This window comes from Ascaphus truei, chromosome 6, assembly GCF_040206685.1.
Source record: "Ascaphus truei isolate aAscTru1 chromosome 6, aAscTru1.hap1, whole genome shotgun sequence".
NCBI lineage: Eukaryota > Metazoa > Chordata > Amphibia > Anura > Ascaphidae > Ascaphus > Ascaphus truei.
The window spans coordinates 20,352,163-20,376,733 of record NC_134488.1 but is presented as its reverse complement, the minus strand read 5'-3'; the positions used below and the strand labels follow the sequence as shown (position 1 = coordinate 20,376,733).

The 24,571-nt window shown below is 52.4% G+C and overlaps 1 protein-coding gene and 1 long non-coding RNA gene across 28 annotated transcripts in view; one reads left to right on the top strand and one right to left on the bottom strand.

The window, feature by feature from the left end:
- KIF1B (kinesin family member 1B) overlaps positions 1 to 13,076 on the top strand; it is a 160,332-nt gene extending 147,256 nt beyond the window's left edge. For 17 of the 27 annotated variants that reach the window (XM_075603520.1, XM_075603523.1, XM_075603519.1 and 14 more), the window contains 12 exons: positions 440 to 466; positions 865 to 979; positions 1,738 to 1,871; positions 3,008 to 3,069; positions 3,380 to 3,525; positions 4,093 to 4,332; positions 4,507 to 4,578; positions 5,106 to 5,227; positions 5,313 to 5,462; positions 6,090 to 6,282; positions 7,145 to 7,263; positions 8,238 to 13,076. In XM_075603520.1, coding sequence (XP_075459635.1) covers positions 440 to 466; positions 865 to 979; positions 1,738 to 1,871; positions 3,008 to 3,069; positions 3,380 to 3,525; positions 4,093 to 4,332; positions 4,507 to 4,578; positions 5,106 to 5,227; positions 5,313 to 5,462; positions 6,090 to 6,282; positions 7,145 to 7,263; positions 8,238 to 8,280 — 1,423 coding nt within the window. In that variant the 3' untranslated portion in view covers positions 8,281 to 13,076. The remainder of the gene's footprint in view (positions 1 to 439; positions 467 to 864; positions 980 to 1,737; positions 1,872 to 3,007; positions 3,070 to 3,379; positions 3,526 to 4,092; positions 4,333 to 4,506; positions 4,579 to 5,105; positions 5,228 to 5,312; positions 5,463 to 6,089; positions 6,283 to 7,144; positions 7,264 to 8,237) is intronic. The other 10 variants (XM_075603524.1, XM_075603530.1, XM_075603542.1 and 7 more) reach the window with 1 other exon arrangement.
- A 1,050-nt stretch (positions 13,077 to 14,126) lies between these two features.
- Positions 14,127 to 24,571, bottom strand: part of LOC142496715 (uncharacterized) — a 48,286-nt gene continuing 37,841 nt past the window's right edge. The window contains exon 4 of the long non-coding RNA XR_012802091.1: positions 14,127 to 14,220. This is a non-coding gene — a long non-coding RNA (uncharacterized LOC142496715). The remainder of the gene's footprint in view (positions 14,221 to 24,571) is intronic.

The window sequence follows — 24,571 nt, the reverse complement described above, 5'->3', positions numbered from 1 at the left end:
AGAATTTTGGATAGATTGGAAAGGAGAAAGTTCTGAGGCTGGAAGCCTGTTGTCAGTATGTTACAATAATCTAGATGGGCGAGGAAAGGGCATGCATTGGAGTTTTAGGAGTAGATTAACAGAGGAAAGGGGGGATCTTTGCAATACTACGGAGGAAAACGTGACAGATTGTAGTGCAAAGGGTTTCTGGGTAAGGGCTACTCCCTTAATCACCTGAATACAGATTTGGTAGACTACCAAAACAACTATGTGGGAAGGGATGTGTGGCTTTGCTCTCATTCTCGCTGTACTATTTTAAGTTGGATTTGAGTTGGTTTTCATTTCTTCCCCTCCCTGTCTCTGCTCGTCTCTCTATCTCTGCTCTTGGTTCCCCTCCGTTTTGTGTTCCTGTCCGTCTGTCACTAATGGCAGCTTCTTCTTCTTCTTCTGTGTCTTACAGGCTGTTTCTTGATAAGGACATGCCTAGGTATTTTCTGTTTTTGCTTCTCCTTCCCCTTGCACATGAAGCATTCTGTGCCAGATCTAAGAATCTTTATGTTCCACATCACCTCCACTGCCTTTCTCTTAGCGCTCACGTCTGCCTGGCACAAGGTGCTCTCTGCTGTTAGTCAACCCTTTCGTAGACCGTGCGCTGTAGAATGAACTTTTAGGGTATTGCTCCTAAATGTCTCCTCCTCATATCCTTCAAGATTAAAGGAGTTGCAGCCAATGTAAATCTAGAACTCCAGCTTGTATTAGAGACTTTCAGTGTCTTGCAAACCTGTCTGTTTGTGTGTTTTTTGTTGGGAAGAGGTGTGTGTTTTGTGTTGTATTTGTGATGTTCTATGCCGATGACATGTAATGATGTTTGCTCCTACCCTTTAGAACTTTCTACCGTTTTGAGGCTGTGTGGGACAGCTCCCTGCATAACTCCCTGCTCCTGAACAGAGTAACTCCCTATGGAGAGAAGATCTTTATGACGCTGTCCGCGTATCTAGAGGTATCCATTCCCCACATCTCCTTATGCCATAGGTAGTCAACTCCAGTCCTAAAGGGCCACCAACAGGCCAGGAATTAGGGATATCCTTGCTTCAGCACAGGTGGCTGATTGAGCCACCTGTGCTGAAGCAGGAGTATCCTTAAAACCTGACCTGTTGGTGGTCCTTCCGTACTAGAGTTGGCCACTCCTGCCTTATGCCTTCATTGAATAAAATTAACTGGCAAACCCACTCACTCATGCCTGTCGAATCTGACACACACATTTAAACTTCACAGATCCTTGCATAATTACTTTATGTGCAAACACACACGTTCCCTAATACACACAGGTCCTTCCCACACATGCTCACTGCATCCAGTACCCATACTCGCCCAGGTGCACACTGCGTGGCACTCTGTCACTTCCATACTGTTTATATGTAAATATACCCAATTTGGTAACTTGTTTCCTTACCTACCACCTCTCCTGTCATTTCTATGGAACTGGTTCCTATAAACATCCCCAATTTGTATATAGTCAGTCGCACAAGATCTGCACACGCACTTTTGCCGTGTAGGTTTATTGCCGCGGTGCTTTTGGGTGGCCACAAAGCACAAGCTGGAGTGTCCGCATAGTCACAGTTGGCTGAGGCAGTCTGAGCTTAATCTCAGTGGTGTTCATTTGAAAAGTGGGAGTTGGCTGATCCAAGAAGAACAGAGCATTATAATCGTAAATATTACTAGAACTATAATGATATTGATTTGTAATTGTGCCACCAGCTTGATCACTGCATCCAGCCGGCAGTCATTACCAAGGACGTGTGTATGATCTTCTACTCCCGGGACGCCAAAATCTCCCCTCCACGGTCCCTGCGCAATCTCTTTGGCAGCGGATACTCCAAATCCCCTGACTGGTAAGAGCGGTTCTGCACTCCGGGCACAGACGCACACCAGATACATGCGCCGGGCACAGACGCACACCAGATACATGCGCCGGGCACAGACGCACACCAGATACATGCGCCAGGCACAGACGCACACCAGATACATGCGCCAGGCACAGACGCACACCAGATACATGCGCCGGTCATAGACGCACACCAGATACATGCGCCGGGCACAGACGCACACCAGATACATGCGCCGGGCACAGACGCACACCAGATACATGCGCCGGGCACAGACGCACACCAGATACATGCGCCGGGCACAGACGCACACCAGATACATGCGCCAGGCACAGACACACACCAGATACATGCGCCGGGCACAGACGCACACCAGATACATGCGCTGGGCACAGACGCACACCAGATACATGCGCCGGGCACAGACGCACACCAGATACATGCGCCGGGCACAGAAGCACAAGATACATGCGCCGGGCACGGACACACACCAGATACATGTGCCGGGCACGGACACACACCAGATACATGCGCCGGGCACAGACTCACACCAGATACATGCGCCGGGAACAGACGCACAAGATACATGCGCCAGGAACAGACGCACAAGATACATGCGCCGGGCACAGACGCACACCAGATACATGCGCCGTACACAGACGCACACCAGATACATGCGCCGTACACAGACGTGTGTGTGTGTGTGTTTTAAGTTATGGTGGGTGAAAAAGGCAACAAGAAACCTCAGCCGTATTGCATATAGCAAATAAAAAGATCACTTGTGCGCACATGCACATGTCTTAGGCAGGTCTGCAACCCCGCCTTTCACCATTATCCCCAGCATACAGTGCTCCCACTGCAGCAAGGGATTCTGGGAAATTACATGCAAATGGGCACACAACGTGTCGCCTTTTGTCTGAAAAACCATTGTTACTTGGAGCCCATATAAGATAATGCTCGCTGTTAACACAGCTTTACAAGCACAGCATGGGAATCAGATGCAAAGCCAGAGAACCCATTCACACATACACACCATACCATTCATACACACACACACACACACACACACACACAATTTCCTCCCTGCTCCCCTGGCAAGTCTGCCCCTGCTGGGATCTCATCCCATTTCTCTCTCATTACAGTAACAGAGTGACAGGGATCTATGAGCTAAGCCTGTGCAAAATGGCCGACACGGGGAGCCCTGGTAAGTCCTTCTATGTATTATTGTAGCTGTGTAAATAAAGAGAGCCGTATTCAAACCTCCCATTGTCTGTGCCCTCACATTGTGCAGATAGACCGAAATCAACCAACCCATTGCGTGTTACACGTGTGTGAATGATCCATGTAAGCCTTGGAGCCTTAATAGCGAGTGGTAGGGAAAGCTAGTTCTGACTTTGAGCTGTAAATACCTTGGCAGGGACTTCATTGTGCTTCTGTTTCCACGCAGCTCTCGGAGAGAGTTCATAGCGTACACCCATGCATGACCGTGTCTTCGCTGACCTATTTCCCATTAGGTATGCAGCGGAGGAGACGAAAGATCCTGGACACGTCGGTGGCTTACGTCCGGGGGGAGGAGAACCTGGCAGGCTGGAGGCCCCGTGGAGACAGCCTGATCCTGGAGCACCAGTGGGAGCTGGAAAAGATGGAACTCTTGCATGAGGTGAAGAGAAGGAAAAGACTAAGTGTAGGGCACAGTTGAAGGGAGACGCTTGGGAGGCTAATACCTACAAGCAGGAGTGTGGGACAGTAAATGGAGAATGATTTGTTGTTCCTTTTTAAGGCCAAGTGGAAAATTGTTAAAATAAGAGTTCTCTCTGCTCATTTGAAGAAGTACTTTAGCAGACGCAGATATCAGGATGCACCAACGTTGTCATGTTACTTTATAGCAGGGTACTCAACTCCAGTCCTTAAGACCCCGTAAAGCTGGCATATCCTTAAAACCTGACCTGTTGGGGGAACTTAAGGACTGAAGTGGAGACCCCCTGCCTTCTAGTAACCTTACTAATGTGGCAATGACATTGTATCAACCTCTGGTAGCACTTATTTTATCCCTACAGTAATTACATTTACCTACAGTATGACGCTATTGAATGCAGATCCCTGCTGCTTAAAACAGTAGCTCAGATGCAAAAAGTGTTTGGGCTAAGATAAAGCTGACCTGATCTGGTTCTGCTTGTGGACCTTCGGGTGTGGGGTGCATTTGGTGATTTCATGCTGTCTCCCCCAGGTGGAGAAGACACGGCACTTCCTTTTGCTGAGAGAGCAGCTTGGTGACAATATTCCCAAGTCCCTGAGTGAATCCATCTCTCCCAGCCTGAGTAGCGGCACCCTCAGTACTTCCACCAGCATCTCCTCCCAGATCTCCACCACCACCTTTGAAAGTGCGGTCACCCCTAGCGAGAGCAGCGGATACGACTCCACTGATGTCGAGAGCCTCGTTGACCGCGAGAAGGAGCTGGCCACCAAGGTGAAATAGTCCTGTAACCCTAGAGAACGTTTGTAGCCGTCTTGAAACATGTCTGTAATAGTGGTTTCCTGTTCATTGTATGGTTTAACTTTTTTTTTATTAAATCCTGGCGCATACTTCAGAGCAGCAAGTAACCCAATAAACCTGTAATGCCTCCGATTACCTCTCTTTCAGTGTTTGCAACTGCTCACTCACACGTTTAACCGAGAGCTGAACCAGGTGTACAACAGCATCAGTGATTGTAAGGTAGGCAGGACCCCAGCCCCTTTGTCCTATCCCAGTCGGCTGTATAATGCCCTTGGTTTCGTTGGTTGTGCTAGAATTGTAAAGAGAGAAGTCTTAGCTGGAAGTAAAAAGCTATCGTCTGCTAAGAGAGTAACGCATTTCTGTTAAGGGTGCTACATAGCCATAATTCTCCGTATATACAGGTATTTTTTCTCTTGAGTGGCTTTTTGTCCAGCTATCCCTATAGAAATATTAACGTTTGAAATCCCAGAACCCTTTCACTTATGACATACCTATGCCACTCTGCTACTTTTGGTGGTTTGCTGTAGACCAGGGGTGGGGGAACTGCAGTCCTCTAGGGCCACCAACAGGTCAGAGTTTCAGAATATTCCTGCTTCAGCACAGGTGGTGCAGTCGAAGACTGAGACACTTATTGAGCCACCTGTGTTGAAGCAGGGGTGTCCTTAAAACTTGACCTGTTGGTGGCCCTTGAGGAGTGGAGTTGCCCACCCCTGCTGTAGACCAACCACGGTTAACTTTTCTTACAGTTGTCTGACATCTCGCCTATCGGACGTGACCCCTCTGTCTCCAGCTTCAGCAGCGCTACTCTCACACCTTCCTCAACCTGCCCATCGCTGGCAGACTCCAGATGTAGCTCCATGGATCAGAAGTGAGTGTGAAACCCGGGACTGCGGAACACTTCTGTCTCTGTTGTCCCCTTGTAACTTACAAGTGACTGTGCCTGTGTATTGCAGGACTCCTGAAGCGAATTCCCGTGCCTCCAGTCCTTGTACAGAGTTTGAACAATTCCACATGGTGCCAACCGTGGAGAACTCGTACCTGGCCCGCGCGGGAAAGAACGAGTTTCTTAATCTAGTACCGGACATTGAAGAGATCCGGCCTGGGTAAGCCACCATTTGTACAGATTATATTTGCAAGCTTATGCCAGGAACTTGCAATATAGTACAGGTACTTAAGTCACTTGGGCCGACCATTAGACATTAAGGACTGGTACAGACAGATTTCAGCATGACCAGAAGGTACCTAATGGCCCATTCACCATATGGTGTTTTCCTGTGCCAGAACTACCGCCTAGTAAATATGAACTGTAGGCTATATATATACCAAGCGGTAGTTTTCCATTTAGACCTCCTAATGCCCATTCACTTCAATGGGCTGTACAGTGTCTTATGGCGCTTGAAGGTGGCTTATGGAATAGAACAGGAGAGGCCAACTCCATTCCTCTAGGGCCACCAACAGGTCAACTTTTAAGGATATCCCTACTTCGCTCAAGTGGCTCAATCAATGGCTATCTTTGTGTCTTTGTGCCACATGTGCAGAAGCAAGGATATCCCTAATATTTGGCCTGTTGGTGGCCCTTGAGAACTAAAGTTGGCCACCCCCGGAATAGAACCTCTTACTAAATATGGGCCATAGTGTTTTGCTTCAGATAGAAACACACACTACCCCTCCACGTCCCTATAAAACACTCCTGTGAGACTGAGCCTGGTGTGTTCTGTCTGTGTCCGTAGATCGGTGGTTTCCAAGAAGGGTTATCTGAGCTTCAAGGAGCCTCTGTCCCATTCATGGGCTAAGCACTTTGTGGTGGTACGACGCCCATATGTCTTCATCTACAACAGTGACAAGGACCCAGTGGAGAGGGGCCTCATTAACTTGTCCACTGCTCAGGTGGAGTACAGTGAGGACCAGCAAGCCATGGTCAAGGTCAGTGTGACTTTCAGACTCTGTTTTTAGACCTAGAAAATAGCCATCCACATGTCAAGCAGCATGTCAAATAGCCATCCACATGTCAAGCAGCATGTCAAATAGCCATCCACATGTCAAGCAGCATGTCAAATAGCCATCCACATGTCAAGCAGCATGTCAAATAGCCATCCACATGTCAAGCAGCATGTCAAATTGCCATCCACATGTCAAGCAGCATGTCAAATAGCCATCCACATGTCAAGCAACATGTCAAATAGCCATCCACATGTCAAGCAGCATGTCAAATAGCCATCCACATGTCAAGCAGCATGTCAAATAGCCATCCACATGTCAAGCAGCATGTCAAATAGCCATCCACATGTCAAGCAGCATGTCAAATAGCCATCCACATGTCAAGCAGCATGTCAAATAGCCATCCACATGTCAAGCAGCATGTCAAATAGCCATCCACATGTCAAGCAGCATGTCAAATAGCCATCCACATGTCAAGCAGCATGTCAAATAGCCACCCACATGTCAAGCAGCGTGATTCTAGTGAGATCAGTTTATCCTGTACCTTTCTATTCTCTTGTCTTTACTTGTGTCATTATTGTGTTTTTCATATGCACCATCCCAGGGGTGGCCAACTCCTGTCCTCAAGGGCCCCCAACAGGCCAAGTTTTAAGGATATCCCTGCTTCAGCACAGGTGGCTCAGTCAATGACTGAGCCACTGATTGAGCCACCTGTGCTGAAGCAGAGATATCCTTAATATCCTGCCTGTTGTTGGCCCTTGAGTACTGAAGTTGGCCACCCCTGTCATACTGGTATATGCCATGCCATATCCAGTCTAATTGATGTGCTGCTTCTTTTACATTTCAGAGCCCTAACATATTTGCTGTATGCACAAAGCACCGCGGAATCCTGCTGCAGGCCATTAATGATAAAGATATGAACGACTGGCTGTACGCCTTCAATCCTCTGCTCGCTGGCACGATACGGTAAGCCCTGGCCAGACCAGCACACACAGGCTATGGTGCACAGCAGGACATAGTAGTTGGAATGCAGAGTTAACATTACACTGAGGCAGTGTTTCTCAACCAGCATGCATGTTACCCAGGGGGACCTCAGACTAAGCCTGAAAGCTGCCCCATGTGAAAGCCACTTGTAGCATAACATTTCATGATGCGTCCCTCCTGGCATCCAAGGACTTTATGGCTGCTGAAAGATTGTTAAAATAGTCAAAGGAGAATTTTCAGTTAACTTTATAAATAGTTATAACATTCATTGTCAATGTCATATTTAATTGTAACTGATTGTTACATTTCCATTTCTGATTAGTTAAGTACTTAAGTCAGGGGCTCTCAATTCCAGTCCTCAAGATCTCCTCCCCCATAACCGGTCAAGTTTTCAAGATATCCCTGCTTCAGCACATGTGGCTCTGTCTTCGACCACTGATTGAGCCACCTGTGCTGGAGCAGGGATATCCTGGCCTGTTAGGGGGGGTGTTAAGGACTGGCGTTGTGAACCCCTGAGTTAGGTGAATTTTTGATAAACGAGTTGTGTGCCTCAGCAGTCGGATCATACAAGTAGTGGAAAGAGGTTGAGAAACACTGCACTCTGCAAGATTTGGGGATAAAACACGCTTGGAGAGGGCTCCGTTACGAAGTGCTACAGTAGTTCCTTGTAGGTTTTCCCTCGGTTGTAGCCATATACCTTTAACGTGACTTTCTGCAGCTCATTAAGTGCTTGGTCCTGTGTGTTTCTGCAGCTCATTAAGTGCTTGGTCCTGTGTGTTTCTGCAGCTCATTAAGTGCTTGGTCCTGTATGTTTCTGCAGCTCATTAAGTGCTTGGTCCTGTGTGTTTCTGCAGCTCATTAAGTGCTTGGTCCTGTGTGTTTCTGCAGCTCATTAATTGCTTGGTCCTGTGTGTTTCTGCAGCTCATTAATTGCTTGGTCCTGTGTGTTTCTGCAGGTCGAAGCTGGCAAGACGCCGCTCTCTGTCCATGAAGTACTGAGATGCCCCCTGTCTCCCGTCGCCTTCAGATAGGAAGCGTTACCCCCCCCCCCTCACCCCTATGTGATTCTTGACGGTTTCTCTTGTCTGTAAATCCGTGGCTTTTCCCACCTTTCCCAGCTCCTCTTCCCTTCTGTGCTGAACCCCTCTCTCCCCCCCGACTTGTCGCATGTGGCCGAACAAATGGAAGAAAAGACAGAAACGGAATCGCGTGATTCCTCTCTTCTTCTGGATCCGTTTACCCCTTTCCCCAGCAGTTTCTAGTGTCATTGGCGTAATGCGTCTGTCAGAAATGCGTTCCTTTTTTCCTCCCCTCACATTTTTCACTTTGGGGACCTTTTCGGAAACCTTCAGCTCTCCCCAGGTTGGAGCTTTCCCTCCCATTACCCCCTTGATGTGCTGCTAACACTGCTACAGGACGATAGGAGGATCCATAGGTACAGCTTCCTCGGTCTCTTCTCCAGCCCCGTGGTACCTGCTGTGCCTGGGGCCGCACTGTGACACTACCATGGTTGGGATTCCTGGTGTGGGATGAGGTGGTTGAATTGGGGCATTACACTAAGATTTTCTGTCCATCCTCTGCAGCTCTTTGACCTTAGAGAATGCAGAACCTGATGCCATTGCTGAGCGTTCTGGCTGTGCATCCCCCATCCATGTTGTCCAAAATATATGGCACAGCAGAACTCATGTCTTGTGATGTCCTACAGTGACGATAGGGGCTGGTCAAACTGGAAGTGGTGTCCATTGCTGCAGGGGATTGTATTCATTTCAATGCACAATTAGATTTTAATTGGTGCTGGGAGTTCTGTGGAGGGAAAAGAAATTGCTCTGTGTGTCTTTTTTCTTTCTTATTTTTGTTAGGAGGGGGAGTTTTGCTACTGCAGCAGACCCCTCTGCTCATGGCCACATCACACGTACCGTCTGAAGGGAACACTGTCCCAGGAAATCAGAGCCGTTTGTAACATTAACCAGTTTACTGCCTGCGGCATGTGAAATCCCCTCATCATGCAACGTATGGTAAGGCTCCTCTGGCAGTAAACCAGTTCATGGTACAGGCTGCGCTGCAAAGGCAAGGTGACAGCGTGAGAACAAAAGGTGCCCCTAGTGGGTACTCCAAGCATGCCTGGCCATCCTGCTCGCACTCGTAACCTGGGAGGATTTAAAGGCTGGAGGGTAAGGGGTTTGAGGTTTTTGCAATGTAAGTTATTTATTTTATCCTGGTATCTGTAGGCCTTGTAGTAACTGCAGCAGTGTGTCACAGGCCATCGGAAAATGGACACTGCCCTGTGGCAGTGAAGTGGATGCCAGATACAACGTCGAAAGGTTGTTCTTACATTGAAGGGTAGAGCCAGCTGCAGATCTTGTGACCAGATGAAGGGAGCAAGGAAGAGCAGATTGCATTTAATGCACTGATGTAACAATATTGTAATTTGTATTAATAACTTAATGGCAACCCAAAACGTTTGAAGGTCTTTGCTTTGGGAGAGCCAAGCAAGGTTCTCAATGAACACATTCACCCTGCAACGCATTGTTTTGTGGAGCCTCACAGGCCTCATTTGACCCTGCAGGGTTGAAGGACAATAGATAATTGGCGAGAAGAGGTTATTCTGGTGTATTTTCGTTTTTAACCAGCCGAGATGTTGGATTGCTTCTCTCCGTTAACCACACATTTTTCATATACTTTTATTTCTAAGAAATTAAAAAGCTCAGAGGTCGCATTCGCTGCAATGAGGCGCCACTATTGTGGAACCGGATTGTGATATCAAAGCTGATCACGTCTACATTTGTCACGGCAATTCAATGCTGATTTAAATGCCACTCCAGCACCCCGAGTCGGCTAACTCCGGGTTAGTGTGGAGAGCACTCATGTCCTGGGCCAGCCAACCCACTGAGCATGAGCAAAGGGCAAAGGGCAGCAGCATTCTGTCTGACGTGTGAGAAAAATGCTTGAGTATAATGTAGTTAAATATATTAAGTACCAACGGAGCTGCAGTGTCTTGCAGACCCTTCTGGCTCTGAAGCGATGTCAACTCGGTGTCATTTTTCCTCTTTTTTTTTTTTTTACTTTCTCTTTTCATGCACTATTCTAGTAAAAGAAAACCCTACTCTAAATTCCAGCTCAATTCACTACTGCAGTGACCACCTCCAAACCTTGAAAAGCATAGTTTGAGCTGGTGGTTTTGGGATCACTGTCATGACCGTTCTCTCTTGCTTTGATTTGCAAAGTATGCACTTTATTTAAATTGTTGTTGAGCCATCAGGCTCATCTCGGAGCAAAGACCTTCCCCCTAGAGCTCATTTACTCATGTGAAGGATTGTTTACTTGTGTGTGGATGTTACTGTACTGTATATTTATGTCTGCGGGTAATTGCACAGGAGTAAAGGAACCAGTGAAGCATTCCTTGAGCGTTGCACCTTACTGGGACTCTATGCATCTCACAGCTTCCCCCGTTGTATAGTTTGGGATGTTTAGTTAGTGGATTAATCCTCCCCATCTGGCTGGGCCCACAAATTAGTGCAGCCTCTCCCCAACAATGAAGGGTTTAATCTGAATTTGTTGTTTGGAAAGGGAGACCCCTCCCTCCCCCAGCCCCCAAAACCACCAATCCCAAACTGTTCATGACTGGAATGTATTTACATTTGTACTTCCTCGTTTTACTGAAACCATTGGGAAAGTAAAGTGTGTTTAATTTATTTTGTGTCGACGAGCGCCTAAGCTTCATGTTTTAGAACAAAAATATTGAAATCCCCCTGTAGAGCCATGCTCCAGTTTTGCCTTTGTGACATGATGCGGCCTCGTACTCCTTCAGATGGGGCCGGGTCGGGGAAAATGACATCCGTGAAACGATGCTCAACATGTAGTGAGATGCTGCAGCACTATTAAACTTTTAGTGCCAGCTGGGCTTGCAACACATTGAAACACAAGTCCTTTTGCACTGATAAGGGGGTTTATTTAATATTGGGTTTCTTTCTTATGCAGCAATGATCATGAAAGCAGGGTGTTAAGGGTTAAATGTCCACACCATGTAAATTAGAGGGGTGTAAATACTTAGATTGTAAGCTGTTTGAGGCAGGGACTCCTTTTCCTAATGTTTTACTTTTATTTTTGATGTGCTTATTCACATTATGTATTACATCTCATGTTATTTTGTCATGTCTACTGCTGTGAGGCGCTATGTTACATGGAAGGCACCATGCAAATAAAGATAGACACAGGGGAAACGGGAAGACCAATAAGTACGAAGTAAAGTGGATAGCTGCACCAAAAAGCTTAGTTGTAAAATAGATAATGATAATGATAATAATAAGGTCTAACATAATATTGAAACTAAACCATATTTACTTGGAGCATTTAAGATATTAGCTTACCAGTTTCCCTTTTCCTGTCCCTGACACTGGGAGGATAGGCACAGAAACGCCAGTCCGTGTCGTCCTTCTATGCTGGAAATGGGTAAAGAAGTCCTGTATAATCCTAAATAACAGCATGCATTAATGTGGCAGGTCAGTATGACATTATTTTCACAAGTCTCACTAGATGGGAAGCTGACCGGGACTGGTCGAAGCGCGACCCGCACGATCGCAGCCGAATCGGCGCTATGTGCCATTGATTTTAAAGGCTGGTATCGCGGATTTTGGCAGCAATAGGGCAGATGGTGCTTGGATGACTCCTGGCCTGTGTGTGTTGTATCACCATGATCTTGGAGTCCATGATCCATTCTGACCCAGCGCTTGGGGAGGAGACGATGCTGTGAGCCTTTTTTGTTCCACCAGTCTGAAGTCCCACATTGTTCGTTCCACTGGTGTCATTCACACCTGTATATTCCCTGGTTCTTCATACTGTAACAGTGAACCAATACAGAACTTTCATTTTGGAGTGGAAACAGAACGTACGCTGAAGTGAGGGAGTTTGTTTAAACTTTCTTTTATGAAGTTTGAGATGCCACCACCAAAAAAGTTGTTTGTTTGTTTGAAAGGAACAACCACACACACCAGACTGGTCTAAAACAATTCTGTTTTTTTTTTATTTACATAATTCCTGTTTATACATTCCCAGGCAGTGATTCAAAATGTGATGGCGTTTTGAAGCAGTTTCTTTCATCCTACATTCATGGTAAACCTGCCTCCATCATACAAATGTCATGGAATTTCCCAGACTGGAAAGTATTAGGTTTTAAACCACGTTTGCAGGTTGTGCTGCCTTTTATTGGACCAAAGTAGAAGTCGCTTCTTCCTGATGTGACATTCCTAAAGGAACAAAATTGTGATCTTCAGAAATCCTGTGACTCCCACATGCTGCATTATCATGTTGGTATCAAAACTCCAAAATTGTTTAGAAAAATCCCTGGTACACTAAACTTTCTAAAGTCCAGATTTGGGGTGAGGAATACTTAACCCTGTGTCTGCTAGAGGAGCATGAAACGCACATTGCAAGTTCCTCTGGCAGCAAAGGGATTACATAGCCCCACGCCATCCATACTGAGAGGGCGAGAAACACGATGGCTCCTGGAACAAATCTCTGTAAAGTGCTGAGTCACCCTAAGGGAAACTCCCACCACACATTTCATTTCCATGTTTTATTTTGTAAATATAATCGGATGTGTGAGCTTGAGTATACAAAATGTAAATATTTCATGTATTTGTACTAATTCTGATCCATTCGCTGTATAGCCTAGATGTGCAATGCAGATATATTTAACTCTGTGTATGGTAACCTTGCACCACTGGAACTGTTAGTGAACGACTTCTAACAATAAAGGTACAACCAGTGCATTAGCAGTATGGCTCCTGGGAAGTGTTTATTCTGCGTCTTCACTTTTTACTTCCTGTCTTAAAAGTGTGTGTGTGTGTGTGTGTGTGTGTGTGTGTGTGTGTGTGTGTGTGTGTGTGTGTGTGTGTGTGTGTGTGTGTCATGCTCCATGGTGTCAATCTATTTAATACATGTTTAAAAAAAAAATGGATTTCGAAGATCAAGAGCACTCGCAAACACATCAATAAATCGTCTTGATATCAGATTTGTCACCACTCCAGTCCCACTGCAGGAGGTTGAGGAAACTGCAGCATGTTGTAGTGTAAGCCGCCCAGCTGTGCCGGCATCCTGAAAGGGTAATTCCAAATGAATAAAGCAAAGCGCAATAGAGGCAGTGTTTCAAGGGTAAGCCAAGCCAATGCACCGTACACTCCCTGCAATTCTCAGCGTTCCACGCAGATGACCGGAAGAACAGAACACTTCAACATTACTTGTGGGGGGTGGCTCTAGGGCAGTGAGCTCAGGGCAGGCTCAAATTCGGACTAAATGTATTCATGCGTGGTGCTAAAGGTTGTAAACAGAACAATTGATGTAGTATGATGATGATTATTCCTGTGTGATGCCTGGAGTATGTATCTTGAATTGGGCAGGGTACTGGGTGTGGCATCCTCCGGTTGGTAAACCAGCAAAAGCGGCACTCAATAAATCCAGGAACCAACGTGCTAAATATCACCGCAATTGAATACCCAAGTACCTTAAGGAACACAATAACCATGTAGCAAGCAAAAACTCACAGCTCTGCTGCAGCGTCCATGTTAGTCCAGGTTCCAGGCAATCTTGGTGCCTCTGTCCGTGTAGATTACATGCAATATAAGGGAGAAATAGCAGAGCACAGCCGGAAATATCCAAAAAATTAGGAGGAAAGTGGGTTATCCATAAAAATATTTAATGGTCAAGAATGGAAAATAATGGCAATGACTTGATAAAGTGCTCTGTGTAGCACGAAACATGTTATTAGGGTAAGGCCTTGCCATTTTTTCCATTCTTGACCATTAAATATTTTTATGGATAACGCACTTTCCTCCTAATTTTTGGGGGATATTTCCGGTTGTGCTCTGCCATTTCTTTCTTCTATTGCATCAAATTAGGACTATCCTGATGCGTTTCGTCGCAAGCAGCGTCTTCCTCGGGTATCTGAGGAATACACATATATAGGCCAAATATTAATTAAGATTTTAGAATTCTGTAACATAGTAAGGAAGAGAGACTTTTTGTTTAATCTAACAATGTTCTCTAAAATGAATGGAAGTCTAAGTGTAGAAACAAAAAGCAGTAGCGTGTGTAATGCATGTATACATACAGTTTAAAAAGGTTCAATATAGAGGCAAATATAAAAACTTTTGGATCAGTCCATATAATTGCTAACTTCGTAGTTTACTTAATCACCACCGATGCCGGTAAAAGATCTTCACATTGCATTTCAGACTAATATGGTAGCAAAGGGGTTAACAGAGCGTCATCAGATTTGAGGCATTGTTCAAACATCAAATGCTGCCAACTGTCTAGTGTGGAGAGGCTGGGATCTCTGGGTATGGAACGTGTGGAGAGGCTGGGATCTCTGGGTATGGAACGTGTGGAGAGGCTGGGATCTCTGGGTATGGAACGTGTGGAGAGGCTGGGATCTCTGGGTATGGAACGTGTGGAGAGGCTGGGATCTCTGGGTATGGAACGTGTGGAGAGGCTGGGATCTCTGGGTATGGAACGTGTGGAGAGGCTGGGATCTCTGGGTATGGAACGTGTGGAGAGGCTGGGATCTCTGGGTATGGAACGTGTCCAGTTCATTTAGTGTAAGTCATGTTAACTCGGCACATATTCAGCCCTCCCCCGATCTCCAACTCCGTAAGCCCATATGTGCCGCTATCTTTCTGTTGGGAGAAAAAGAAAGATAATCATACACTTGCTTGGAAAAGGTCGTCTGGCCATTTATTAAATATACATGAGACTAAAAGGGGGGGGGGGGCATGTATATTTAATACCCAGGGCCTATGGACCTTTTCCATGCAAGTGTGCAATTGATTATCTTTTTTTTTTTTTTTCCCCGCCAACTGAAAGTTGTCAATTGTGATGGTTTTAAGGGGATCCTGTCACAAAAATCCTGTGTTCCACTGAAAATCAAGTTTATTATCAAACTACTCAACGGGGGTGCAGGGCAAATATAAAAGATAAGGCTGCGGCCACAGTGAGACGCGAACAAAATGCAGTACTGCTATTAGGCCGGCCATAGTGAGCGTGGCTGAATTATAAAGAGACTAAATAGTTGGGGGGTTTTCGCGCGACAGCCACGGCACTTGATCGGTTAAACCAGTCAGCTTGGTGACATCACGGCCACGCCTCCCCGTCACGAGCTAATCTTAGTCCACATGAGATTGGGGAGTCTTGGCAGACGCGGACGCGGCCGCGCTTGAAAAGACAACAAAATGTCTCTTCAAAACGCGGCTGCGCCATCGCGTTCTGTCGTCTGAGACCAGAGAAATCGGTAATAGCCTGGCATCTGGGAATTAGTCTAAATGTTCATGGTAATACATTGTTTCATGTTGCACCATGCTTTATGTAAAACAGATGTGTACATGACTAGAAAAACTGCTTTTCCTGTGGTTTTGGAGCTGGATCTATTACTTCAGGGATATTATCCAATAGCATTTTCAAGAACAGAGGCAGGTTATTTCTATAGCCACCACTTGGCAACAGATCAGATGAACAGGTTTTAGTGCAAGCTACTGTATATAGTAAATGAGGTTGAAAAAAAAAGACATATGTTAATCGAGTTCAACCTATGTTACATTTAGAAGACATACTTCTTACATATTTGTATTTACAGTACAGTATATTGATCCAGAGGAAGGCAAACAAAAAAGGCGATACGTTATCCAGGGATGTCTCCAAGATAGGGTTGCCAGGTGGCTTGTCCAAAAATAATGGACACAATACTGGACCCCACGCCCACCGCATACATATAAATAATACCCCCACACCCCCCCGAATACATATAAAAAATACCCCCACGCCCCTGAATACATATAAAATACCCCCACGCCCCTGAATACATATAAAATACCCCCACACCCCTCCCCAATACATTTAAAAAATACCCTCACCTCTCCAATACATTTAAAAAAATACCTCCATCTCCCTCATCATCATCTCATCCTGGCCCCGTCATCATGATCTCATCGCCCCAGGCTGTCCCTCATCACCATCTTATCTCCCCCCCCCCCTCAAAATATCATTCTCATCCTGGCCCCCATCACCATCTTATACCCCCCCCCCAAAATATCATTCTCATCCTGGCCCCCATCACCATCTTATACCCCCCCACCCCCCATCATCATCATATCCAGGTCCCCCGTCATCATATCTCCCCCAGGCTGGTCCCCATCATCACCTAACCCATCATATATATTGTGTCCTTACCTTATTTGCTAGCAGGACACAGACTTCACCGGACCTGTTTCTGGGCCGCCGGGGTGTGGGCTCCGACCCCGCTGTCCTCCGATTGGCTGTCCTCTCCTCCAGTCAAGACAAGATTTACGAGTCTTCCAGTCCTGGCTGCGCCCGTCCCCCGTCCGCTCCAGTCTTAGCACAGGCCGCCTTCCAGCCGCACTCGCGCTTCCACCCTCGCACTCGCCGCTACCCTCTCCGCTGCCTGCCTTCCGCTACCCTCTCCGCTGCCCGCCTTCCGCTACCCTCACCACTGCCCGCCTTCCGCTACCCTCGCCACTGCCCGCCTTCCGCTACCCTCTCCGCTGCCTGCCTTCCGCTACCCTCACCACTGCCCGCCTTCCGCTACCCTCGCCACTGCCCGCCTTCCGCTACCCTCGCCACTGCCCACCTTCCACTACCCTCGCCACTGCCCACCTTCCACTACCCTCGCCGCTGCCCGCCTTCCGATACCCTCGCCGCTGCCCGCCTTCCGCTACCCTCTCCGCTGCCTGCCTTCCGCTTCCCTCACCACTGCCCGCCTTCCGCTACCCTCACCACTGCCCGCCTTCCGCTACCCTCGCCACTGCCCGCCTTCCGCTACCCTCGCCACTGCCCGCCTTCCGCTACCCTCGCCACTGCCCGCCTTCCGCTACCCTCTCCGCTCCCTGCCTTCCGCTACCCTCACCACTGCCCGCCTTCCGCTACCCTCTCCGCTGCCTGCCTTCCGCTACCCTCGCCACTGCCCGCCTTCCGCTACCCTCGCCGCTGCCCGCCTTCTGCTACCCTCGCCGCTGCCCGCCTTCCGCCGCCCCCGCTTGTTATAATTGTAATACCAGACACATACGTGTCCTGTATTACCTCCAATTTTATAGGAGGTAATACAGCACTCGCACTTCCACCCTCGCGCTCGCCAATGCCCGCCTTCCGCTTCCCTCTCCGCTGCCCGCCTTCCGCTACCCTCTCCGCTGCCCGCCTTCCGCTACCCTCACCGCTGCCCACCTTCCACTACCCTCGCCGCTGCCCGCCTTCCGCTACCCTCGCCGCTGCCCGCCTTCCGCTACCCTCGCCGCTGCCTGCCTTCCGCTACCCTCTCCGCTGCCCGCCTTCCGCTACCCTCTCCGCTGCCTGCCTTCCGCTACCCTCTCCGCTTTATAGCAGACAGGCATCGGCTGCCCTCCAGCCACACTCGCGCTTCCACCCTCGCGCTCGCCAATGCCCGCCTTCCGCTACCCTCGCCGCTGCCCGCCTTCCGCTACCCTCGCCGCTGCCTGCCTTCCGCTACCCTCTCCGCTGCCCGCCTTCCGCTACCCTCTCCGCTGCCCGCCTTCCGCTACCCTCACCGCTGCCCACCTTCCACTACCCTCGCCGCTGCCCGCCTTCCGCTACCCTCGCCGCTGCCCGCCTTCCGCTACCCTCGCCGCTGCCTGCCTTCCGCTACCCTCTCCGCTGCCCGCCTTCCGCTACCCTCTCCGCTGCCTGCCTTCCGCTACCCTCTCCGCTTTATAGCAGACAGGCATCGGCTGCCCTCCAGCCACACTCGCGCTTCCACCCTCGCGCTCGCCAATGCCCGCCTTCCGCTACCCTCGCCGCTGCCCGCCTTCCGCTACCCTCGCCGCTGCCTGCCTTCCGCTACCCTCTCCGCTGCCCGCCTTCCGCTACCCTCTCCGCTGCCCGCCTTCCGCTACCCTCTCCGCTGCCTGCCTTCCGCTACCCTCTCCGCTTTATAGCAGACAGGCATCGGCTGCCCTCCAGCCACACTCGCGCTTCCACCCTCGCGCTCGCCAATGCCCGCCTTCCGCTACCCTCTCCGCTGCTCGCCTTCCGCTACCCTCGCCGCTGCCCGCCTTCCACTACCCTCACCACTGCCCGCCTTCCACTACCCTCGCCGCTGCCCGCCTTCCGCTACCCTCACCACTGCCCACCTTCCACTACCCTCGCCACTGCCCACCTTCCACTATCCTCGCCACTGCCCACCTTCCACTATCCTCGCCACTGCCCGCCTTCCACTACCCTCTCCGCTGCCTGCCTTCCGCTTCCCTCACCACTGCCCGCCTTCCGCTACCCTCACCACTGCCCGCCTTCCGCTACCCTCGCCACTGCCCGCCTTCCGCTACCCTCTCCGCTGCCCGCCTTCCGCTACCCTCGCCGCTGCCTGCCTTCCGCTACCCTCTCCGCTGCCCGCCTTCCGCTACCCTCGCCGCTGCCCGCCTTCCGCTACCCTCGCCGCTGCCCGCCTTCCGCTACCCTCACCACTGCCCGCCTTCCGCTACCCTCTCCGCTGCCCGCCTTCCGCTACCCTCGCCGCTGCCCGCCTTCCGCTACCCTCGCCGCTGCCCGCCTTCTGCTACCCTCGCCGCTGCCCGCCTTCCGCCGCCCCCGCTTGTTATAATTGTAATACCAGACACATACGTGTCCTGTATTACCTCCAATTTTATAGGAGGTAATACAGCACTCGCACTTCCACCCTCGCGCTCGCCAATGCCCGCCTTCCGCTTCCCTCTCCGCTGCCCGCCTTCCGCTACCCTCTCCGCTGCCCGCCTTCCGCTACCCTCTCCGCTGCCCGCCTTCCGCTTCCCTCTCCGCTGCCCGCCTTCCGCTACCCTCTCCGCTGCCCGCCTTCCGCTTCCCTCTCCGCTGCCCGCCTTCCGCTACCCTCGCCGCTGCCCGCCTTCCGCTACCCTCGCCGCTGCCCGCCTTCCGCTACCCTCACCACTGCCCGCCTTCCGCTACCCTCTCCGCTGCCCGCCTTCCGCTACCCTCGCCGCTGCCCGCCTTCCGCTACCCTCTCCGCTGCCCGCCTTCCGCTACCCTCTCCGCTGCCCGCCTTCCGCTTCCCTCTCCGCTGCCCGCCTTCCGCTACCCTCTCCGCTGCCCGCCTTCCGCTACCCTCTCCGCTGCCCGCCTTCCGCTACCCTCGCCGCTGCCCGCCTTCCGCTACCCTCGCCGCTGCCCGCCTTCCGCTACCCTCACCACTGCCCGCCTTCCGCTACCCTCTCCGCTGCCCGCCTTCCGCTACCCTCGCCGCTGCCCGCCTTCCGCTACCCTCGCCGCTGCCCGCCTTCTGCTACCCTCGCCGCTGCCCGCCTTCCGCCGCCCCCGCTTGTTATAATTGTAATACCAGACACATACGTGTCCTGTATTACCTCCAATTTTATAGGAGGTAATACAGCACTCGCACTTCCACCCTCGCGCTCGCCAATGCCCGCCTTCCGCTTCCCTCTCCGCTGCCCGCCTTCCGCTACCCTCTCCGCTGCCCGCCTTCCGCTACCCTCTCCGCTGCCCGCCTTCCGCTTCCCTCTCCGCTGCCCGCCTTCCGCTACCCTCTCCGCTGCCCGCCTTCCGCTTCCCTCTCCGCTGCCCGCCTTCCGCTACCCTCTCCGCTGCCCGCCTTCCGCTACCCTCTCCGCTGCCCGCCTTCCGCTACCCTCACCGCTGCCCACCTTCCACTACCCTCGCCGCTGCCCGCCTTCCGCTACCCTCGCCGCTGCCCGCCTTCCGCTACCCTCGCCGCTGCCTGCCTTCCGCTACCCTCTCCGCTGCCCGCCTTCCGCTACCCTCTCCGCTGCCTGCCTTCCGCTACCCTCTCCGCTTTATAGCAGACAGGCATCGGCTGCCCTCCAGCCACACTCGCGCTTCCACCCTCGCGCTCGCCAATGCCCGCCTTCCGCTACCCTCGCCACTGCCCACCTTCCACTATCCTCGCCACTGCCCACCTTCCACTATCCTCGCCACTGCCCGCCTTCCGCTACCCTCTCCGCTGCCTGCCTTCCGCTTCCCTCACCACTGCCCGCCTTCCGCTACCCTCACCACTGCCCGCCTTCCGCTACCCTCGCCACTGCCCGCCTTCCGCTACCCTCTCCGCTGCCCGCCTTCCGCTACCCTCGCCGCTGCCTGCCTTCCGCTACCCTCTCCGCTGCCCGCCTTCCGCTACCCTCGCCGCTGCCCGCCTTCCGCTACCCTCACCACTGCCCGCCTTCCGCTACCCTCTCCGCTGCCCGCCTTCCGCTACCCTCGCCGCTGCCCGCCTTCCGCTACCCTCGCCGCTGCCCGCCTTCTGCTACCCTCGCCGCTGCCCGCCTTCCGCCGCCCCCGCTTGTTATAATTGTAATACCAGACACATACGTGTCCTGTATTACCTCCAATTTTATAGGAGGTAATACAGCACTCGCACTTCCACCCTCGCGCTCGCCAATGCCCGCCTTCCGCTTCCCTCTCCGCTGCCCGCCTTCCGCTACCCTCTCCGCTGCCCGCCTTCCGCTACCCTCTCCGCTGCCCGCCTTCCGCTTCCCTCTCCGCTGCCCGCCTTCCGCTACCCTCTCCGCTGCCCGCCTTCCGCTTCCCTCTCCGCTGCCCGCCTTCCGCTACCCTCGCCGCTGCCCGCCTTCCGCTACCCTCGCCGCTGCCCGCCTTCCGCTACCCTCACCACTGCCCGCCTTCCGCTACCCTCTCCGCTGCCCGCCTTCCGCTACCCTCGCCGCTGCCCGCCTTCCGCTACCCTCTCCGCTGCCCGCCTTCCGCTACCCTCTCCGCTGCCCGCCTTCCGCTTCCCTCTCCGCTGCCCGCCTTCCGCTACCCTCTCCGCTGCCCGCCTTCCGCTACCCTCTCCGCTGCCCGCCTTCCGCTACCCTCGCCGCTGCCCGCCTTCCGCTACCCTCGCCGCTGCCCGCCTTCCGCTACCCTCACCACTGCCCGCCTTCCGCTACCCTCTCCGCTGCCCGCCTTCCGCTACCCTCGCCGCTGCCCGCCTTCCGCTACCCTCGCCGCTGCCCGCCTTCTGCTACCCTCGCCGCTGCCCGCCTTCCGCCGCCCCCGCTTGTTATAATTGTAATACCAGACACATACGTGTCCTGTATTACCTCCAATTTTATAGGAGGTAATACAGCACTCGCACTTCCACCCTCGCGCTCGCCAATGCCCGCCTTCCGCTTCCCTCTCCGCTGCCCGCCTTCCGCTACCCTCTCCGCTGCCCGCCTTCCGCTACCCTCTCCGCTGCCCGCCTTCCGCTTCCCTCTCCGCTGCCCGCCTTCCGCTACCCTCTCCGCTGCCCGCCTTCCGCTTCCCTCTCCGCTGCCCGCCTTCCGCTACCCTCTCCGCTGCCCGCCTTCCGCTACCCTCTCCGCTGCCCGCCTTCCGCTACCCTCACCGCTGCCCACCTTCCACTACCCTCGCCGCTGCCCGCCTTCCGCTACCCTCGCCGCTGCCCGCCTTCCGCTACCCTCGCCGCTGCCTGCCTTCCGCTACCCTCTCCGCTGCCCGCCTTCCGCTACCCTCTCCGCTGCCTGCCTTCCGCTACCCTCTCCGCTTTATAGCAGACAGGCATCGGCTGCCCTCCAGCCACACTCGCGCTTCCACCCTCGCGCTCGCCAATGCCCGCCTTCCGCTACCCTCGCCGCTGCCCGCCTTCCGCTACCCTCGCCGCTGCCTGCCTTCCGCTACCCTCTCCGCTGCCCGCCTTCCGCTACCCTCTCCGCTGCCCGCCTTCCGCTACCCTCTCCGCTGCCTGCCTTCCGCTACCCTCTCCGCTTTATAGCAGACAGGCATCGGCTGCCCTCCAGCCACACTCGCGCTTCCACCCTCGCGCTCGCCAATGCCCGCCTTCCGCTACCCTCTCCGCTGCTCGCCTTCCGCTACCCTCGCCGCTGCCCGCCTTCCACTACCCTCACCACTGCCCGCCTTCCACTACCCTCGCCGCTGCCCGCCTTCCGCTACCCTCACCACTGCCCACCTTCCACTACCCTCGCCACTGCCCACCTTCCACTATCCTCGCCACTGCCCACCTTCCACTATCCTCGCCACTGCCCACCTTCCACTATCCTCGCCACTGCCCACCTTCCACTATCCTCACCACTGCCCACCTTCCACTACCCTCGCCACTGCCCACCTTCCACTATCCTCGCCACTGCCCACCTTCCACTATCCTCACCACTGCCCGCCTTCCGCTACCCTCTCCGCTGCCTGCCTTCCGCTTCCCTCACCACTGCCCGCCTTCCGCTACCCTCACCACTGCCCGCCTTCCGCTACCCTCGCCACTGCCCGCCTTCCGCTACCCTCTCCGCTGCCCGCCTTCCGCTACCCTCGCCGCTGCCTGCCTTCCGCTACCCTCTCCGCTGCCCGCCTTCCGCTACCCTCGCCGCTGCCCGCCTTCCGCTACCCTCGCCGCTGCCCGCCTTCCGCTACCCTCACCACTGCCCGCCTTCCGCTACCCTCTCCGCTGCCCGCCTTCCGCTACCCTCGCCGCTGCCCGCCTTCCGCTACCCTCGCCGCTGCCCGCCTTCCGCTACCCTCACCACTGCCCGCCTTCCGCTACCCTCTCCGCTGCCCGCCTTCCGCTACCCTCGCCGCTGCCCGCCTTCCGCCGCCCCCGCTTGTTATAATTGTAATACCAGACACATACGTGTCCGGTATTACCTCCAATTTTATAGCAGACAGGCATCGGCTGCCCTCCAGCCACACTCGCGCTTCCACCCTCGCGCTCGCCAATGCCCGCCTTCCGCTACCCTCGCCACTGCCCGCCTTCCGCTACCCTCGCCACTGCCCGCCTTCCGCTACCCTCGCCACTGCCGCCTTCCGCTACCCTCGCCACTGCCGGCGTCCGCTACCCTCACCACTGCCCGCCTTCCGCTACCCTCGCCACTGCCCGCCTTCCGCTACCCTCGCCACTGCCTGCCTTCCGCTACCCTCTCCGCTGCCCGCCTTCCGCTACCCTCGCCCCTGCCCGCCTTCCGCTACCCTCGCCCCTGCCCGCCTTCCGCTACCCTCGCCGCTGCCCGCCTTCCGCTACCCTCGCCCCTGCCCGCCTTCCGCTACCCTCGCCACTGCCCGCCTTCCGCTACCCTCGCCACTGCCCGCCTTCCGCCGCCCCCGCACTTGCCTCCGCTAGTTATAATTGTAATACCAGACACATACGTGTCCGGTATTACCTCCAATTTCATAGCGGACAGGCATCGGAATTGCAGGCCTGTCCGGGTAAAAATCGGACACCTGGCAACCCTACTCCAAGATGAAAAATTGATTCCTTCCTGACTCCAATAATGGCAATCGGATTTCTCCCTCGATCAACATATTGAATTAAACTGGATGATTTAAAAAACTTGAACCAGCCGAGGTCTCCATTTTTAATATTGTAGATAAACACAAGGACAAATATATAGTGAGATCAGATCCCATGCAGGTGACATAGAGGCTGCTGTCAACTCCGGTTATGTATCAATAACGTTAAACATCAGGTGTCTCACTGGCTATTATAAATAAACAGTAAATATCACATATCCTGTGTCAGGGGTGCGCAAACTGGGGGGGGGGGGGGGTGAGATTATCTGAGGGGAAGGGGACGTGGCGGTTAGAGGTCCCGCACTCTCCCCCAAGGTTTTTAACTTAATGGCCGGGGGCTGCGTGAGGCTTCTAACTAACTTACCTTGGTTTCCAGCGACGCGTCATCATGGTAACCCGGCATCAAATGATGCCGCAGGGTCACGTGACGTCGCATTGCCATAGTAAAGTGACATCACATGACCCAGCGGCGTCATTTGACACCGGAGCCGAGCACCCTGACCTATGTGACTTTAATAACTGTTCAAGTCCAAGAACTTAAATGCATTCAACTTGGGGGTTCCTGATGAACAAATTGGTATTCAAACTGAATAATTGCCTTTGAGGACTCCATGGGCCTCTTTGAGACTACTAAAAAGTGAAACTGTTTCAATGAGAGGCGACTCCATCCATGAGTAAAAATTGACTAGTTCATTTTTCCTGTGCATAGAAATTATATATGGCACACATACTTGTCAACGGTCACTATTTTTAAGTGAATCTCTCTTATTGCAAGACCTCCCTTATTTTTTTTAAGTGTCGGTAGAGTTCATTGTAGTCTTGCTGTTCAGAATCCAGATATTTCCATTAAAATGTAATACTTTCCTAGTTCAAATTGTGTATTCGGACTATTTAGCCGTACATTGATTTATCTGTGGTCAAGCTCCGTAAAGCAGCAATCCCTTTAATCTTGGGATTTCTGATTTTTTTTTATATAGCCTAAATTAGGGGGTCAAATGGAGCAGACGCACATGCA